The sequence below is a fragment of the Camelus dromedarius genome, chromosome 3, assembly GCF_036321535.1.
Source record: "Camelus dromedarius isolate mCamDro1 chromosome 3, mCamDro1.pat, whole genome shotgun sequence".
Taxonomy (NCBI): domain Eukaryota; kingdom Metazoa; phylum Chordata; class Mammalia; order Artiodactyla; family Camelidae; genus Camelus; species Camelus dromedarius.
In genome coordinates this window covers 42,975,349-42,996,371 of record NC_087438.1, presented here as the reverse complement: position 1 = coordinate 42,996,371, position 21,023 = coordinate 42,975,349, and the positions used below count along the sequence as shown (strand labels likewise).

The window sequence follows — 21,023 nt, the reverse complement described above, 5'->3', positions numbered from 1 at the left end:
TCGGTATGCAGAAAGTATCTATCATGCAGATTATACATTATATGTTTTGTGATTGAATGTTAGCTTTCATAAAGGCAATAATATAATTTGTGTGCTAAGCAAGCCCTCTAAAAAAGGCATGGGTTGACTTCTAAGAGACTTTAGAACGTGCCTTAAGAAACTTCTGGTTTATAAGGCCACCAACCCTGAGATTTACCTATCCAGTACCATCCCATCTCTTCTAAAAAATAGCTGCCTCTTAGTATGAAAAACTTGTGAAATTCTGGTAATGTGATATAATTTCGTTGTTCCTCACTGACGTAGGTTTGCTTATCTGTGTTATTGATAAATTCTATGGTTTCTCTTGAAGTATTAGTATAGTTTCTTAGCAAATAAAAGTAAACTTACACACGTGGAAATCTATCAGAAACGTTAGTGGGTGTTTAATAAATGAATTGATCAAAACTGCAGCTGTATCTTGCTTTGTGAGTGGCGAGTTTTTGACAAGTATTATTACGAACTGTATTTGAAATGCACTCTTTATTGCTTCATCTCTCCAGCAAGCTTTTACAACACAGGATTTTTAATAATAAGCAATGTCGCTTTGTGTCGTATCCATTGTTTTTTCTTGAACGATATCATCAGCTACATAGAATGTTTCATTTATTGAATTTGATGCTGCATTTGAATTGAAGACTTTGGTTTTTCTGTTTGAGTTGCCTGCAGATACACAAAACAAAATGAAATTAATTATTTGAAATTATGACATCAAATTTTATGTTAAAATTTGTTCCTAAAAGATAAAATATGATGTCCTGAAAACACTGTGGATGAGTGAGAATTGAATCATTTCAAAGTTGCTTTTGAGCATTTCCTCCTGAAAGTCAAACAGAAGTCAGGATATCATTTCATGCTTACCTTTTTTCACACTTCCATGGAAGAAACTATACATTTGATAAGAAGGTTACAGTTTCTGTGTTGCTTAATAAAAATGTGACTGTCCCTATGCACAAAGTGAATGAAACTAAAGTCAATCGTAATAATTTGCAACAATCTTAAGGCTTTGCCATTATAATCAATTTAGATGTAACTTCAAAAGAGCATATTTGTTCCACCACCCCATTCACTCATTCTATATTAATGAGTCCAAAATGCACAGGGGAAAAGGAATGTGAATCCTTGCTCATCAGAAGGTAGACTAACAAGCTCATAGCAAAGAAACAGACTATTACTGAATGGTGTTAGAAAAATTAGGTGTGAAAATAATATATTTCACCAATATATACATATTTAAATATATTTGAATAATATATAAATATGTAAATATAGTACAAGAAATCATAAATGTTACTAATAAACTCCTGTTGCTAAGTCCACAGTCCAGCTCTCAATCCACACCTTACTTGGCCTATCAGAGGCCTGTCTTCCCTTGGCTTCCGGGATGCCACCCTTCCTCGATTCACCATCTCTCTTTCTTGGTCTCTCTCTTGTTGGTCCCTTTTCCTCTCCTGGGCATTTTAGGCTTAGGAGTGCCTGAGGGCTCAGCCATTAGTTCTTGTCGCTGGCTCTCTCCCTAATTATCTCATTTGTCCTACAGTTTTTAATACCATCTCTGTGCTGATGACTCCCAGATGCATATCTCTGACCCACATTCTCCTAAACTCCAGGTTCAACTTCCTAGTTGCCATCTCCACTGTGATATCTAATAGACATCTCCAACTTTGTCCAGTACTGATATTTGGATCATTCCCAGAAAAAAAAAAAGCCTACTCATACCACTCTAGGCCCCACATTTTAAACAAGATATTTTTAATATTAGCCCAGAGAACAATACCATGCATTTTTCAGTCCTATAGGCAAGATCTCGGAGCTGTAGTGAGACATCCTTCACAACGGATAAATAATATTGCCTGTTGAGTGCTGATGATGGGAGTGTAAACTAGTACACTTATTTTAAGTCTGAAGTGTTCCTACCTTGTGATTTTAACATGAAGTACCAAGGAAACCATACAAGGTGAGATCTAAAATGTATATATAAAAATACTTGCTGGTTATTTCAATATCAAAAAATGTGAGTACCTTTCATATTTTTAATAAGGAAACTGCTAAATTATCATGCATCAAGTATCATGCAGCCATTTAATTTGAAAAAGCGGTTTCCAAGAAATTTTTAATTATGTTCAAAGTGCTCAGAATACAATGTTACGTGGGAAAGGATGCAAAACTATCAGCAGTACAATCATAGCTGATACTGATACAGCACTTCCTCACAGCACTTACTGTCAGCTTCTCTCTGCTTAAAATCCTTTAGGAGCAAATCTGAATTTCTTGGTTAGGCTGAGGATCAGCCCTACTTCCCTCTCCCGGCTCAGCTCACCGCCATCCCCCCGTCATACTGAAACCCTGACAGGCTCCCCACATGTGCCCTGCTCTCTCTTGCTGGCTTTCTCTCTCTGCCCTAAACCTTTGCACACTTCCAGCTGCCTAACTCTCTAATCTTCTTTGTTTGAATAACGCTTACCTGTCCTTTAGGTTTTAGAAAATCTCCAAACCTACCAAAGGGGAAGGGGGACGCACTGGCCAAGAGGTTCCACTATTAGAAGTAGCTTTCCTCTACTTTTTAACATCTAGTCTATCTTCATTATAATTTTTCCACTTCTTTTTATTAGGTAAGTCTAAGCCTCACCTTTAAGTGTGTTCATACTGCCTGGCTTTGCCCATTTGTAAGTAATCATATAGGCTGCTTTCCAGGCCAGTCAGGACATCCCCCACTACAGGTTGATTTCATAGATCAACACTCAAAGGGCAATTATTATTTACAAGTTGGGAAGGGCAATGTCTCACTACTGCTCCCAGATCTTACCCATAGGACTGAAATATGTGTTGTTTGTTCTCTGGGCTAATGTTAAAAATGTGTTTTAAATGTAGGGCCTAGAGCAGTACAATACATGGCTTTATTTCATTACTTGTCTTCTAAACTTTTGGTAAAATAATGTTCTACTTCTAAACATTCACTCATAATGTTTCAACCATATAGTTTGAGTTTGAAAAGTTAATTTGCTGTAAACACAACATTTTCTAGCCTGACAAGTAGCCCTTTGTCCAATCAGCAAGCAAAACTGTTTAAGATAAATGCAGTAGGAAAAGATGGCATGAAAATTTGATGATCTGATAAATTCTTGACTGTTATTTGCAAAGCAAACTTTAAGAAATACAGTAGATTCAAATTCAACTGCTAAATAAGGAGTGGAATATATACATGGGGGCCTTGAAACCATCTTCCTTATATAGCATTTGAAAAAAATGTAGGTTTATTTTTACTTGTTTAGCATTGTTTTTACTCTTCAGTCTCATAGCAGGTAAAGGTAAAAGATCAAGAATTTAAGATACAAATTAATTTCATATTATCTGGATGCAATTTGTATCTTATATAAGCACTTCTTTTTTTTTTTTAATTGAAGTATAGTTGATTTATAATATATTAGTTCCAGGCCATACAACATAGTGATTCAATATATTTTTATAGATTATACTCCGTTTAAACTTACTATAAAATATTAGCTATATACCCTGTACTGTACAATGCATCTTTGTATCTTATTTATTTTATACATAATAGTTTATGCCTCTTAATCCCCTACCCCTATCTTGCCCCTCCAACATTTCCTTAAACATCTAAAATTTTAACATTTTATTCAAATTCCTCGAAGTCTGAAGACATCATGTTGGCTGATTCAAATCTGTCATGTTTACTAAGCTTTGTACATATTTAAATTTATAATATTCTAATGAGAGTTTCAAGGTAGTGTTTCTACCTCATCACATACAGAGTTTTTTGTTTTGTCTTTTTTTAATGGAAATTAAACTCAAGAGGTTACTTCCTAACTTAGTTTGGGGTTCTCTCAAAGAACCCCTTGGCCTGGGGTTCTCTCCATTCTGATAGCTCCAATTTCTACCGTGTATTTTTCTGTCAACAACTGAAAGAGTTTATCTAACCTGTCTGCTGCCTTTTGAGATGTACAGGCTCACAAAACACATTCCAGTATTACAGATTTTCCTTCATCTAAGACTTACAAACTCCCCTACTCCCCAGCCACACGACTGAGAAAAGATTTGATATAAACAGTACACTGCCGTCACTTGAAGCAGGAGCTCTGATTAGCAAGTTAACATCCTGGTGTTCACTCTCTCTCTCCCTGCAGCTGATGAAAATCCAAAGATGCTTTCAATATATATGTCTCTGGTAAGTTAGAATAGTTGGACACGTTATGGAAAAACCAAGTGCAGCAAGTGGGTCTGCACTGCCGTGGCATCAGAGTCCCACTAACTGCATCCCTTTGGAATGATTTTAAAAGAGAAAAGAGGAAAAATCTCAGCAACCTCAGCCTCTCCTAATTTTCCTTTAATAAACAGAAACTAACTTCTTAACCAGCAACGTAGAGATAAAACCAGCTGCCTCTTCTGTCACAAGGTTAAACCATGGATCCAATTTTAAGTAAGAAATGTGTAATACTACTGAGCTCTCAAGGGGTTTGTTACACATAGAGGGTTTTTCTTATTTAATTTCTCCTTTCCTTTACCCGGGAACAGACTGCAAAGAGCCAACAACACTGTGCTTTCCTGGGTGGACATTAGTAGCTCTTTCTGCTGCTTGCGTTCCATTTTTCCCATTTTATTCTTTTTTTTTTTTTGGTCTAGTCATGCTACGTAAATCTCAACCTTCTTTTAATCCTATACCTTTCAGACTGGCATTTAAATTAAAGCTTTGGCCTCTCCAAAATTGAAATCCAATTCACTAAACCAATCAAATTCACCCTTTAAAGCAAATTCATCAAACTCTTTCCACCTACCCTCATCACAAACTAGGCCAATATATTTTTTCTAATAATAGTTAAATTTTGCATTCATTTTCAGAACCATTCCTCAGGGATCCATTTATCCTATAACTCATCTTTGAACTCTGCTCTTGCCTGACATTTCAAAATATCAACAGAACGCTGGGGACGCTCGCTGCAGGACTTCGTCTCCTGGCTGGCAGGCAACGACGATAATCAAGCTTTTCTGCTATTATCTGCCTGGGTCTTCCCAGCCTCTGCATCACCATTTTGCAGTCCTACAGCCGTTCCAAGGACTAGTAAGCTAGCTCGATTTATTATTTAGTAGAAAAGCTACACACCCCACTCATCCTGCATTTCCTTCTAGTGGAGGCACAAAATCTTCCATTTGCACCCTAAAAAAGTGTTTTTTATTTACAAGGGGACATTCTCCCATCAAATTCAATACGATGCACAGGACAGGATCTGAGGTAAATGGTGACGTGAGCAAAACTTGCCCAGTGACCTACTGATCAAGTGACCTCCCCTTCTTCCATGCCCTGCCTCCCCCTTGAGAATATATAAGTATCTTATGTAAATACAGCTAAAAATTCATTGTGAAAGTTAGAATCTTAGACTTGCCCTTTTGCTTTGCCCATCAATCAATGAATGAAGACAGTTCTATCCAGAAATTTTATAAAAAAAAATCTATTTTTGTCCACAGTTGGACCTTTTTTCTTTTCTGCGTTGTTAAATTCTTTCAACCATAGATGACTAACATATCTCACAAAAGAATTTAGCTGATATTTTAAATCCTTTAAATGAATTTTCATAATGAGAGACTGGCTACTGTTTTGCTTATTGGCTCCAACACTGGCTAGCATTGCCTAACCCTGCACCCCGAGGAGGAGACTCACAGATGCTAAAAGGAGCAGTGGCTCTGCTGAGCAAGTTGACTTCCTACATTCTAGGAACAAAAAAAGTCACAGGAAATTCCAGACTCATTAGAGAAAGGCCTAATGTAGAAAGGTCCCTTTAGGAGACACAAGTGGCTTTTTCTGCCATTGAGTTCAAATTATTCCATCTCAGCTAAGATCTCAGTGAGTTCTTAAAGCTATTCTGAAACAAAGAATAGCATTAACAATTAATTTGGCAGCATAATTAGTAAGTGTTTTGAGCAGAGTTTGGTTGAATTGGTGTTAACGCCACTAAGAAAAATAGCTCCTAAAGTTATTTGTAAATTTAGTACAAAATCCATCAAAATACCCCTTGATTTTGAAAAATTGGACAATATGATTCAAAAGTTTATTTGGAATACCAAATGTTACAAAGGTAGCCAAGAAACTTTGGGGAAAAAAGCATAATGGGAAGGGAGAGAAAGTCTTGCCTAATCAGATATTAAAATAAACTCTATAGCTACAATAATTTTTAAAGTATTTTACTACCTGAAGAATAAACATACTGATAAATTTAACAGAACAGAAAGTCTAAAAACAGATCCTAGGATATATAAGAATTTAGTTTATGACAAAGGTGACATTTTAAATTGGCAAAAGAAAAAACATAAATTGTCCAAAAAATACTTGAACAATTGTCTCATTATTTGTAAAATAAAAATAAAGGCAGATCCCTACCTCAACACAAAAATAAAAATTCTAGGACTATTAATGATTTAAATTAAAATAAGAATTACTGTATTAGAAGAAAATATAGGTGAATATCATTATAGCTTAGAGGGAGGTAAGAACTTTCTAAGCATGAAACTAAAGGGAGAAATTACACAAAGAGAAATGTCAGTTGAAAAAACGTTACACATAAAATTAAAAAGGAAACAACTATGAAAAAACATTTGCAATATATGCGGGAAAAACTTGAGTTACTGTATGGGAAGTTCTCATGAAGTAATGAAAAATGAACACCCCTATAGAAAAAATGTATATAAGATACAAGCACCAATATGCCACAAAAGAAACAATGACAAAAACACTTAAAATGTCCACTCTCGCTCCTAATTAAGATAAATTAAAAATAAAACACCATGTTGTTTCTCTCAATGAAATTAGTGAAATATGTATCTTTTGAAATAAAAATACCCATGACATAATTATTTTCTGGAGGACATGAGCAACTTGTAGCCAAAGCCTTTAATATGTGCCAATCCTTCGGTCAGCAATTCCACTCCTAGGGATTTATGCTAAAAAAAAAAAAACTTAGATGTTCAATGCACATGTGTAATGGAAAAAATGGAAGCTAGTTCAAAGTCAATCACTCAATAAAATAGAATATACCCAGACTTGGTTTCTAAACACCAATCCCAACTAAAATGAATTAAACTTTTTGGAGAAATGGCAGATTTCAGGGCTGGAACAGGAAAAGTACAAGATGCCCTAGAACATTTTGTGACTGAAAGCAAAAAAATGCTCAGAAAAGGATGGACACATTTCAAAAGGACACAGGACCCAATTTGAAGCGGCTCCCAGAGGCCAAATCTGAGATAATTTAAGGGCCCGAATAATGACAGTAGTAGAATAAAGAATGATTCCATACTGATATTAGTAAATAAATGAATAGGTAAATAGAGGAAAAGGAAAAGTCTTCCTTGTAGTAGAGTAACAACTAATATACAGAGAAGGTTAGAAAATTGCCATTTTTACAACTATCATAATAATAATTCTGAAATTATTTTGAATTTTGAATGAAAATAGTCAGCCAGAACCATCAATGGTTGGGTGAAAGTCTGAGGAGGAACAGGATATTTTCATACCTCCCAACATATTACTTAGTGATGACAAAAGGAAAAATAGTGACTTTACGATGGATTAATCCAACAAATACAACCTTAACCAAAGAATCCAAGTTAACATCGTACCTGGACAACCCAATATTATGTGCTTCTTGATATGATGTCCTGAGAATATAACTAATGTGGTAGTCCTGTCAAAATGTATTTCTCTCCAATCATGAGAAAAAACATCAGACAAACTTAAATTGAGGGACACTGTACAATATAACTGGCTTTTACTTTCCCAAACTGTCAAGATCACCAAAGACAAAGTGAGGCTGAGGATTAAAGAAAACTAAAGAAATATGACAACTCATTACAAGATGTAATTCTGGACAAGAGTCTAGATAAGAAAAAAATAGCTATTAAGGATATTGGCAAAACTTGAATATAAACTACAGATGATATAATATTACTGTATCAATGTTGTACTTCCTGACTTTGATAAATGTACTTTAATTATGTGAGGAAAAAAATCATTGTTCTTACGAAATATATGCTGAAATGTTATGGCATGTTATCTGCAAATTATTTTTGAAATGGTTCAGAAAATATACATCAAAAGAAAGTCAAGATGAAGAAAATGAGGCAAAATATTAACAATTAGTAAATCTGAGAAAAGGTATACAACCTTATACTTTTCTTGCAACTTTTCTGAAAGTGTGAACTTTGTCAAAATAAAAGAATAAAAAGTCATAGCACGCCATCAAGGTAATAAATAATGAAATCATAAAAAGTGATGACATAATGGAAAGGAATCTAAAAAATAATAATATATATGTATGTACAACCTAATCACTTCACTGTACACCTGAAACTAACACAACATTGTAAATCAACTATACTTCAATTAAAAAAAAAGAAAAAAGTGATGGCAAAGGAGTTTATTTACTGGCAAACAACAATGTCAGTATTGGTCAGTTTAAAAAAAAGCATGTTATAGGATTCATTTTTTCCCCATTTTGTCATATACATGTATCTATAGAGGCATAGAAAAACAATCAAGGAAGGATATTCACCATGGTGTTAATATCTGTTATCTCCATGTGATGGGATGATGGGTGAAGTTATTTGTTTGTTTTTCCATATTTTCTAATTTTCCTAAACCAAAAGTGAATTTTTAAAAAAGTTTTCTTTCTGGGGGTGTGAGGATGTCTTCTAAGAAGAAATATAGCAGACACTCTGAGCTTGTCTTGAATCTGCTTGCTTCCTCAGTATTCCATATATAACTTACATTTTCCTCTTAGACAACAGTGCCTTACTGCTGACTTGCTTAGCCTTTTCATTTAGATTGCCTGCCTTTGCAAAAGAGACCACCAAATAATAGACAATTGGAGCTATTATTCCTATACAACACCATTATTTCACTTGTGTCAAGCAGCTCTACCCTCTGCCCTTCTATTTCATCAATAATTCTACTTCTAAGAACCCTCTCCTCAATGTCTCACCCCTCTCACAACCCTAGCGGGTCAATGGATACTCAAAACCACAGAATGAATATCGTTTCTCTTCCTGGAGCATCAGTTTTACTCAGAAATGGAAAGGAGATGATGTTACCATTAGAGTTAAACAAGTCATTATATTAGCAATCAAATTTAAAATTCTCATAATTTAAAAAATACAATGGGCAAACTTAAATAATTTAAAGCTCACAAGGCAGGCCTTTCCACTATAACCCTTGAAATTCTAGAGGTACAAATTCCTTTCTTATCTACCTTCAAGGATTCTCCAATGGAAAAGTTTGAGAAGCAGGGACCTAAGACTTGCATCCCTTCAATTGTTCCCCTATTTATCATAAATGCTTCCACATCTGACGAAATGAGCACTCACCCCAAGAGTGTCGACTCAGAAAGATGCCCTTCACATAGCTATCTTCTTCTCAGAACTGTTTTGAGATACATGCATAACTCAAAACACAGAAGTTAAAAGGAAAAAAAAAATGATTATGGGACACAGTTTAAGGACCAATCAATTGCTTAGCAATAGGGACCTCTACAAAGTGAGCCCTTGGAAGTAGCCCAGCCGCTACCAGAGACCTGGTGTTCTTGGGATCAACTTAAAACATACAAAACCTTAAATTGTATATATTAGAAATAATGAACCCTAATAGAATAAAGATACACAAAGGGAAAATCTTGGCAAAATAGTCTAAGGTTAGACTATTTTAGACTTAAACTATTGTTAAAAAAACAAAATTCAGCTGAGTGAATTTGAAGATGTAGTTGGCTTTATCCAACAGTTCAGTATCTCTCTCTTTTTTTTTTTAATTTTTAAAATTTTTGGTGTTGGGGAGGTTAGGTTTGTTTATTTATTTATTTATTTATTTATTTATTTATTTATTTATTTGGGGAGGTACTGGGGATTGAACACAGGCCCTTGTACATGCTAAGCATGGGCTCTATCATTTGAGCTATATTCTCTCCTTATCCAACAATTCATGAATTGGACAGCATCCAACATAGCAAGTAGAAAGGGGCCCTGAGAAGATGTATGAAATGGAAGGTTTTTATAGGCAGAGGGGCTAGAACAAGGAAGTCATAAACAAAAGAAAGGATATTTTCAGGCAGTCACCTTCCATTAGGGGAAGAGTGGGTGAGACTATGCTGCAGATCGCCTTGGTGCTAGTGTTCATCAGGAAATTCCAGACTAATAGGTTTAAAATTCCACTCCTGGGAGAGGCTGAAACTGCAGTTAGGTTAGGAATTAAGTTTTGGTTTGCTGACATGGGGCTTAGCACAACTGACTCCATTTGGGGCCTGTTGTTTCTTTAACACTGCTGTCATTTATAGAAATTTGTAAAAAGTCCAGTGCCTTAGGTCAGTTTTAGTAATGTGCCCCAAAACTCGTTCCCTTCAGGCCATTCAGATTGCCTGTAATGAAAAATGTCTCAATTCTAAAAATTAATCTAAAATAATCTGAAATAATTAAGAACAGATAGTTTTGAAAGAAAGGAGTGGAAACTGAAACCAATTTTCCTCTGATGTAATTTTACTTGCTTAATTATTATGCAAACATAATATTATGTTCCTAACCTTTAAGGCATTCCTTAAATGGAATAAAGACATGTTTTCTCAGTAGCTGGAACACTGGCATCTATCCCTAGGTGGAAGAATCACTGGAATGGAGAATGCATATTTAACAAGAGGTACAACAGTGGTTTTTAATTACCACTTCAAAGGGTCGCTTTCAAATATAAATCATTTCCTCTTCCTATTCCAGTGACATTTGGATGATCTATTTTGTTTTCAGCTCTCTGCTATATCTGATTTGGTTAATATCAAACCAAGGGTCCAAAATCACCTAATTTGAAAGCAGCAGAAGGCAACGATCAGATAAAATCCTGCCTTACCAAGAGTAAGCACTCAGCAAAGATGTATTGAATTAATTTGCTGACTTGGTAAACATAATGTTTTTGAGAAGGGTAGAGCAGGGACATTTCATTGTAAGAAAGTAGCCTCATCTAACTACATAGGTGATGCATTAATGGATCTCCTTAGCTAAATGGCCGTAAGACTATAAGATTTGAGCCAACTACTTCTGTTGCTGGGTTTTCGGAGCCCACTTGAAATAAAATTTTGGAGTAGTCCCTGAGCTAACTCAGGAAAAAGTAATCAACTTTTATTTAGCACAATGCATTGTTATAGAAGAGGAAATCAATGAATGTTTGATGACTGTAATAATGACAATGAACATGCTCCTTTGATCACCTATAATAGAGGCACACTGCTACTTCACTCCATTCAGTGAGTAAACATTTGTTAGGTGTGCTAGGCACTAGGGACACATAGTGAGCAAGCAAGACAAAAATTCCTACTTTCCTGGAACTTACTTTTCTAGTTGGAGTGGAGAAAAGTTGGACAATAGATAAGTGAAATATATTCATATATTAGTGGTAAGTGCTTTGGAGAAAAATAAAGCAGGAAGGAGGTATTTAAATGTTGAAGTTAAAAATGCAGGTAGGGTGACCAGGGAAGAACTCCCTGAGAAGGTGACTTTTAGTAAAGGTCTAGAGCAAGTGAAAGCGAGGGGAAAGCATTCCAGACAATGATGATGGCATGAGCAAAGGCCCTGAGCCAATAATTTCAAGGGCATCAGATGCAAGAAATAAAGGTGAAGAGGGCAGACCACAAAAACTCTGCCATATCTATTGAAAGAAATGGGGAGCAATTAGGGTTTTGAGTAGAGTAGAGACATGACCTGATTTAGGTTTTAATAGGCTCCCTCTGGCTTCTCTGTGGAGAGAAGACAGCAGGGGAGCAAGGACAGAGCTGGAAGAGGAGCTATTTGTTTTAAAAACGCAGTCTGGAGTTTGCGGTTTTAACAAGCTCCCTAAGTGATTCTTATGCACAATAAAATTTAAGAACTGAGATTTCAGATTATCTGAGCAATTGAGACAAAAATTGATTTTACTCTCTGATTATCTGATAATCACTAGTCCACTACTTCATTTTGCCTGGGAGAAACAGTTTGAGTCTTTGGATTAAACTCAGCGAATAACCTGTCAGTTCAGCCATGCCCTCTCCAAACAGTGCTTCAGAAAGCAAACTCCAAAGGGAGCTGGACTCCTGTGAGGTGACACAAGGTACCCTCTGAGAGAGACCTCCACCAAGAAGCAAACTAGAGCTAATGCAATCATGTGGTGGCGGTGCATTTGAGAAGGCTCCAGAGCATGTACTCCATAAATATGTTTCCGGATTCAGCAAAAATAGATAAAGCCTATGGAAAGGGAATTTTCTCAATTTTTAAAAAAATAAAGTTCTTCATTTTCTTTTTAAATGGAAGTTAGTGAGCATCTGTGTCTTATTATAAATATATAATATATATTCTAAATTTTTATTCAAATATATTAATATATATCAAAATAAAATTCATGATGACTACTTTTAAAATATACTAATAGAAATTTACATTCACAAAATATTTTAACAGTTCTGCGTGTTTCATAATGATAACACTTAGCACATATAACACTCATAAGTCAGATAACAGTGAGATTCAGTTCCAAAAACACACATAAACATTTCTACTTTATAGATGTGCTACACACACAAACTCAGGCACACACAGGCCCATCTATCTGAACTAGTTTGTGATCTAATCAAGAATAAAGACTGTCTTCTATTTATTTTTAAATTTCTTTTCTTATGCCTCCAAATTGCTTTATATACTTCCTCTGAATTCTGCACACCACAGGCACACAGATAAATGCTTAACTGACCATCAACTAACTGATCTAGAGCAATGCAACACTGAGAATTAACTATCAGATATTTTGTTCCTCTATTTATTTGACTTCTCCCGCTCCATCAAAAACAAAATTTCAAAATTCCAAGAAGCTACAACCTTTATAACTGAGAGACATATAAATAAAGTAGATTTGTTGGATCAATGTATTATTTTTCATGAGAAAATTTACATCCCACCGCTATTTTGACTTGGGGACAATTTCTCTGAAGTATTTCATCATTAAGGCCTTATTTAACGTGAATTTTTATAAAGACACATAATAAACTGAATTTTTAAGAAGCATTCATTGTTAACAGTACAATCTGTTTCCTAGGCACAGGTGATTACTTCGAATAGAGTACAGGTAATTGGTTACAAATAATGGATACTAATTACCTTCCTGAGGGGAAGCAGCCTCTAGATGTTGAAGTTTAAGGCCAGTGTCTAATCTTTGAGGCTTTGTGTACAGAAATAAGTAGCAAAGGACACAGACGCTGATAACAAAGGCAAGTAAAACCAGGGCAGCAACTCCCAGTCCAATCAGGGCTCCGACGCTGAGGAAAAGAAGCAAACAAAAAACCCACTGTGACTGTCACACAGACTGGCTTGCACACGAACTAAAGAAAAGGTTTAAATATTATTAATTCTTGCTTTAGTCATTCATAACCATACTTTTTTTTTTATAAATAACATACGATTGAAATCTACAGCTCACTCTCTACCATCAAATTCTTACTTTTTCTCTCTACATTTATATGTTAATGTTAGTATAGAATACCATGCAAATTCTTTTTTTTTTTTTAATGGAGGTACTGGGGATTGAACCCAGGACCTTGTGCACGCTAGGCACGCACTCTACCACTGAGCCACCCACCCCCATGTAAATTCATATTACGGGTAGAAGGTCACATGATTCTCTAGGGATGGTTAAAAAATATCTCAAAGAAACCTCTATTATTAACAAATTTTAGGAGGAAAGACTGGGTTCACCAATAAAAGATGAATAGAAAGATAACTACTTCTGTAAAAGTAGGGAGATGTTTACCAGAAATGTAGAACTTTTCTTTTGGAGACATGTATGGGAGTTATCACGTATTAATACCCAAAACCACAACTATTACAAGAGAGAAGACAGTTTAATGAAAGGAAAGCAATGTTTATGAAACGTACATAAAGTTCATGTTCAATCTGAATTTTTCCTTTCTAAAAGAGCATAGCACCAATGGCTTCTAGCATTAAAGAAGAAGTCCTTGTACTTTTCTCTAAAAATGCAATGTATATCTGATATTATTTGCTTTGCATTAAATTTGTAATAATTCTGACACAGTTATCTATAAGGCATTTGAGAAATAACATAGCTTTCATAAACCTGTAAACTTAATATTTTTAATGGGAAAAGAAGCTTGGAAAAAAGAAAATGATCTTGAAAGACTAATATGCAAACATACGTACTTTACTTTCATGAGTCCTATGTACGTGTGAATGTGTAAGGAGTGTAAGGACATATAATCAGATTTTAAGCCACTCAAGAGCAGATACTTCTGTTGACTTTCCCATAGTGATGTGCACACTTAATAAAAGTGTTTAATAGAGTACTTAGCTTGTACTAAATGTTTCATAAATGACAGTAAATGATAATTGACTGGTGATTGATCCATTTGTAGTAATTGAAAAGTAATGACCATTGAAATGATCATTGAAAAGTAATGATCTTTTTTTTCATTCTCTTCCTGACTTGCCTTTCGACTTTCTGCTATTTCCCAGAGATTAGGGTCCTAACAAATTTTACATGTACCAAAAGGTTAGGAAGGGGAACTTGACCAGGGATGCTCAGTGTGTCAATGCTTTGGGAGGAAGAACAGAATTAAACGTGAGGGGCTAAGCTCATCCCACTTTTCCTTGGTTTTAGGAGACAGAGCCCCCTGGCAGTTTAGAGATTGCCTCTTGAGACACAGACATGGAGTCAGACTTCAAAAGATTCTTGTGCTTGGTTTATTACTATCAGCCCAATTCTTCTAGCCCCCCACACACGTGAAGACTGGGCAGTTTTGTGTCCAGAGTCGGTATGTTGTTATACATTTAAACCGGCGTTTACCCTCACTTTGTGCTCTCTCTTCCAAGGGGTATACTCCTTGGCTCCGGCAACCCCTTTCATGCTTGCTTGCACCAAAGCTGACTTTTGTAGATCATTATGTGTCAGGGAAGGTTACAACTACACACCGACACATGGGAACGTAATCCTCTTAATTAATATTATCTGCTTCACAATGCAGCTAGGAGGCCAGACATTTGGAAAGAGTCCTGAAATGAGAACCTAGTAATTAAAAAATCCTTGAGGGGAAGGTATAGCTCAGTGGTAGAGTGCATGCTTAGCATGCACAAGGTCCTGGGTTCAATCCCCAGTACCTCCATTGTAAATAAAATAAATAAACAAACAAACTTAATTACCTCTGCTCTGCTATGAAAAAATTCTTCAAAGTGAAAAAGTAATTTATTCAATTTAAAAGTAAAATTGTCAACTTAATTAAATTCAATGTATATATTATGGGCTTTAAATGTACACAATTTAAAAAACACACCACGTGAGCTGAAGGAAAAGGCATGCTATTTCTTTCTGTTATAAAAATAGGTTCTTCATAATCCTGATGAACTGTTTCAATGTCACAGTTCTACTTTATAGAAATGTTGCTTTATGCATGCAAAACTCCAGATGAAGATGGAGCTCTGGGAGTCTCTTAAAATATTCATTTCAACAAATACTTACTGAATGAATGCATAGCCCTGCGCAATAGGCATTCTTTTCCTAGGTCCTGAAGAAGGGTAACAAAGGAAACCCTTAGAGGTTAGGGATTTAGAAGAAGAGAAGAGATGGGAGTGGACCAGACACAGAAAAGGGAGAATTATCCTTTCCTCACAGCACCATGGGGCGGTCTGCTTTTCAATCCCTGAGAAAGGGTCTGAAGCTGCCGTCACATTAACACCAGATCTCTCCTATTTAGCAACTTCATTTACCTGGAGGTTTTATACCTGTGCCTTTCTGCAGCAGCTACAGAATCCCAGAACAAATACGCTAGTGACTTTGGGGAGATGTTTCACAGTAGGGCTATTTTAAATTAGGGGAGAGAGTAAAGAATGCAAGGGAATTGAAGCTCTGAATTTTTACCTCCCCATTGTGTTCTCAGAGTTCAATAACTAAGAAGAGACCCAGGTCTAACAGTGCCAAGTGATGCCATCAGTTGAAATGATTTTTCTATTTCCCAGGAACTGAGTGCACCACCTGAGTTGAATGAAGACCCCAGCCAGCTGTTCATTCCTTTGTGCCCTCACAAACCCAAGGGAGGGTTTCTATACTCTGCTGCTTGTCACTTGGGAACAATTCAGAATTCTGAGAATCCTAGGCACCTTTCCAATTGAGTTTGACTTAAGAGTAGCCAGTCTCATTTGGAGGCACTGCTACCATTATCAACACTTCCTAAGACTTAGAACTGGATTACTATGTTATTTTCCAAAACGTTAGATAATATGCCAGTGCAATTCAGACTGCTTCCCCAAATGATAAGGATAAGCTGTCATTCTTTTCTGAGATTTTGCCCTGTTTTGGCACAATACAACTTTGTCAGTTGAACTTGTTGGTAAGTAGGCACTCCTTTCGAGATTTTTTTTTGAAGCTTGCAATGCATTAAAAAAAATTACTTTACTGCTCTAAGAAATAACATTTAAAGTAATTTGCTGTAGACTTGACATGTGTGCCAAATTCTGGACCATGCTAGGAGACTGGGAGGAATTAAAGTCTTCTTCTTAGCAGAGTCAATCCTCTCTCTCTCTCTCCCCCAGATATAAGCTAACTTGTTTACAAAAAATAGTTTCATATGGGGTGGCAGTTCTTTCCTACAATCGTCCCACCCCATGCGTTCTCCAGGCAAAATGAAAGAATCAAGTTCTAAGTTTGCCACCTTTTGCATTTGGGGGAACTGGAAGCACTTCACAATGAAAACATCTGCATAAACACAAATTGGAATAAGTAAAATTCCCATCATAGGGAAGAGAAGCAAGAAAGACACCACCTTACAAAGTCTCTTCACTTTCCAACAATGCTCAAAGAGCTGAGGTGTTGAGAAAGGGAGTGTCCTGGAAAGGTTCTACGTGTGTGTAATTAGAGCAACTAAAACTCTCCCTCTCTGTGAGTCTCCAGTTCGGTCCAGGATCAGCGTGAGATCAGCTGAGAAGGGCAAATTGTTAAGCCCAGTCCTATGTGCGGCCCCCTCCTCCAACATCTTTTGTTTGTTTGTTTGTTGATATTTTAAAGAATACAGCCAAATCCTTCTTACTGGCAAAGAGGCTTAAAATACTCTGATCCTTGATTAACGCCCTAAAATGAGTCTCAAAGGAGCCCCCTTCTATTCAAATGTATCAACTGCCCAAACAAATCAAAAAGAGAAATCAAACCGTCTCCTTAAGTTACCTGCGTGTCTTCAGTCTCCGCCCGCAGAGCCCGCCGCCTGGGACGGATCCCTGAGGAGAGTGAAGAGCCGTGCGCTCCCGCCAGGCGGCCCTGCGTGCGCCCTGGGCGCAGAGCCGGCACTCCTCCCGCGCGCTCTTCGCCTGGGGTCCTGGGGCGGGTTCACACCTCTGGGGTCACCGCCCGACCCTCGCCGGACGAGGGTGGCACCGAGCGGGTCCTGGCTCCCGAGGGAGCTTCGGGCCGGGGGAGGTTTCTCTGCAGGCCCTCGCCTGCCCTCGGAGGTTCCTTTACTCCCGGAGGGACCCGACCTGGGAGGGTCGTGGGGACGCGGGCTACCTCCCTCCTCCCGGCGTGGCCCGGCTCGTCGCCTCCCCAGCCCCGGGCCGCCAGCCCCCAGCCCTGCCCACCTGAGGCTCCACATGTAGCTGTGCTTGTAGGGGAAGTAGCTGCCCGGCTCGCTGCAGCAGTATTTGAGGTCGGCGAAGCCGCAGCAGTAGAGGAGGGCGGCCGCGTCGCCGCGCCGGGGGCACTGGAATGGCTCCACGAAGCTTTGGTTGAGGCTGTAGTAGCCGGAGCACACCCGGCTGGCCTGGCTCATCGCGCGCCGCTGAGGGCAGGGGAGCGCGAGGCCCCCGACCTGCCCCTGCTGCACGCCTCCCACCCCGCGCGCGCCCGCGGACCCCTCGTCCCGGGCTCCCCTCTTGCGATCCGGGGGCTGACTGCTTGGGCGCTCAGCCTCCACGCGCCTGTTCTGCCCGCTCTCCTCCGCAGTCCGCGTGGGGTCTGGTCACTTTACTCGCGCTTCTCCCTCTCGCTAGTGAGTGGTCCTTTTATCTGCCGATCTCCGGCCCTGTAGCTCTTGTCCCTCACCCTCGCTCCCCTCTCTGCACGTTCCTCTTGACTCCCCTACACTTTCCCTCTATTCCTGGAGCGGTCACCACTCCATGCCAGAAAGATTTCACATGAAGGAAAACGGGAGGTATAGGACACATTTGCCATTTGGACCCATGCATCCGAAGTTATAATTCTGTCTACCGAGGGACAGGGCAGGTGGGTTCCAGGCAAACAGAGCAGGGCTGGCGGGGAGGAGGGGGGCGGGGAAGGCGCGTGGCGGGAAGCTTTACCCGCCACGGACCGTCGACCCTCGGAGCCGGGTGGTGGGCCGAACAAAACGCGGTGAACTACCGTTAACGGGCTGTTGAGACGTACCCCTTCTCTCTTGAAAAGCATGTGTGATACAATAAAATCTGCCAATTTAAATATCAAAAACAAGAACAAATTTTTCTCCAAAAACTAGCCGTACGTTCTGTATTCAGTTAAACAACCTGCAAAAGGAAGGAAAGGCAAGACAGTCAGGTAAAGAAGGTGAAGACTTTCTGCAGGGGCAGGGGGAAAGAGGAGGAGGCAAAGGAGGTAGAGAGAGAGAATTTCATCCTTTCTGAAGCGTTGTAGAAATTTATCTTGTCCCCTTTTTATTTGATATTCTCATTATAGTGATTCATTTGTTCACCAAGTTTTTAAAATAATAATCGTAATGGATGCTCATTGTAACAAATCAAACAATACTATGGTGTGTAAAGAAAAAAATGTTAATGGCCTTGTGATGGGAGAGGAGGCAACTGTAACATTCATAGAATTTCTGAGTTTGAGCGTTGTTCCCTCCTCTTCATTCTCTGCTGCTTTCCCTCAGGTGAGGGTTGATCAGATGCCAGAATCATGAATTTTTACCCTGTTGGGTGCTGGGTAATTTAGTATTCCCATAACTATTCTTGAGCTTTGTTCTGAGGTGCAGTTAAGTTACTTGAACACTCTTTCAGGTTTGATTTTGAGCTTCGTTAGGCGGGACCAGAGGACTTGAGAACTAAACTAATGATTCTCTTCTGAATATTCTACCAGGTATCTTGTGAATTACAAGGTTTACCATTCTGACTGGTGGAAACAAACTATTCTAGGCCTTGTAAGGGCTCCAAGAATATTCCCTCTGGCCCTTTTAGGTGGCTCTTATCCTAGATTCCAGTAGTTTCCTTATAGGCATATACTGATCACCGCTTAGCTGAAGACTCACAGATATCCTCCTATGATCCAGATCTTAAACTGTCTCTCTCTCTCTCTCTCTCTCTGCAGCTCTCTTCTCTCTGGTAGTCTGTCCTGCTACCTCTAGCCACCATGGCTTCCCTGGACTCCTAGCTCTGTCTTCTCAATGCAGCGAGACCACTGGGTTCCACCTGGGCTCCCCCTCCCAGTACTGCAGTCTGGAAACTCTCTGCAGGCGGCAAGCTGAGGCAATCTTAAGGCTTACCTTGTCTGTTTCCCCTCTCTCAAGGATCACTGTCCTGCACTACTGGATATCTGTGTTCAAAATCATTGCTTCTGTATTTTGTGTGTTTAATCTTTTTCAGGCAGGAGGGTAAATTTGGTCCCTGTTAAGCCTTTTTAGCTGGACTTGGCCAGATCCAAGCTAGCCGGTTGGGTTCTCTGTCTGGAACTGGGATTCTGCCACGTGGACAGGAAGCCACAGCAGCTAATGCATAGGAATGAGAAGAATGAAGCAACGAGGAGTGACCAAGAAGGGTGAAAGGCGGGCTGATGGCTTTGCAGTTCTTGTTCAGGTCCTTTCCTGAGACCCATGACATTCCTACTATTGAGTTTTTTGATTCCTTAGAATGAAATCCCATTTTTGGGCTAAAGTGCATTCAAGTTGGATTCTACTGCCTACACCAAAGGGCTCTAACTCAAAAAGCACTTAGATCTTCAGGCAAAGGTGAGGGGAGAAGGCAGTTGAAAGGGTAAAACCAAAGCTGTTTAATCAATGGCGCACATTCCCTTGGAAAAGGAAGTGGCTGATAGCACAAGTGCGCTTTTCTTCTTGTGTGAGAGGAAGAGAAATTTCGAGATGAAAAGGAGGAAAGATCTTCTGGACAATTAAATTGTCTCAATAAAACATACAAGTCTTCTTGGAGCATGAGACAAGAAGGTGGAATTTGGGTACTTGAATAGAAGGGAAAAGACTGAGAATAAACACTGGGAAGCATCCTGGTTGAAAAGGATCGGGTGCGTCATTGAGGGCCCAGTTAATGTTTAGAAATCAGAACTTTCTGGTGGAACTAACATATTGCTCATGTGATTTTCTCCAGTGGTAACTGTTCCATAGTCCAGGAACAAGAGAAGAGAAATGGATGGCAGGATTTGTCAGGAGGGTTCCCTCGCCTGTACACTGGCCCATCACTGCCTCTGCAGTCACGGCAGCACCTTAGCCCTTTCTGGCCCCCAAACACTCACAGAGGAAGGCGTGCCTGCAGCTGATAGATCCTGCCAAGACTGGAGTACCTTGAGGCCTTTGAAGTTGAAGCAAACAAAGGAGCCTTTTAACACAGGAGGCCCAAGGGCACTTTCAACAGCACCAGTTCAGTAAGTTCATATCCCTTGCTTGACTTGCCTAGTGTGTGGTCCCAAGAGAACCAATTCTCAGCTATGCCTCCAGGCAGAGGGAGCTCCGGCAGGGAGTGGGGGTGGGGCTGGCCCAACACTAAAAGAGAGCCACACAAGTACATCTTTTATTTTCTTGCATCTCACTGGTTCCCAACCAAGGTGGTACTCCCCTTTAGGTAGTCTTTAGGAAACATTCTAGAAATAAGGAGACATTTTTGTTTGTCATGATGACTGCTTACTTACTCGACTGGAGAGAAGGGATGTGGACCAGAGATGCTAGACATCCTGATGCAACTTGCAACATGTACCAAAAAATGAAGAACTGGCTGTG

At 38.9% G+C, this 21,023-nt stretch overlaps 1 protein-coding gene across 1 annotated transcript; it reads right to left on the bottom strand.

The window, feature by feature from the left end:
- Positions 1-504: 504 nt before the first annotated feature.
- Positions 505-18,232, bottom strand: SHISAL2B (shisa like 2B). Its single transcript, XM_031445917.2, has 3 exons — positions 17,671-18,232; positions 13,198-13,355; positions 505-699 (listed from the first exon to the last, which is right to left on the bottom strand). Exons 1-3 carry the CDS (start codon positions 17,859-17,861, stop codon positions 563-565), a joined length of 486 nt encoding a protein of 161 aa, XP_031301777.1. The 5' UTR covers positions 17,862-18,232; the 3' UTR covers positions 505-562.
- Between the last annotated feature and the right edge of the window lie 2,791 nt (positions 18,233-21,023).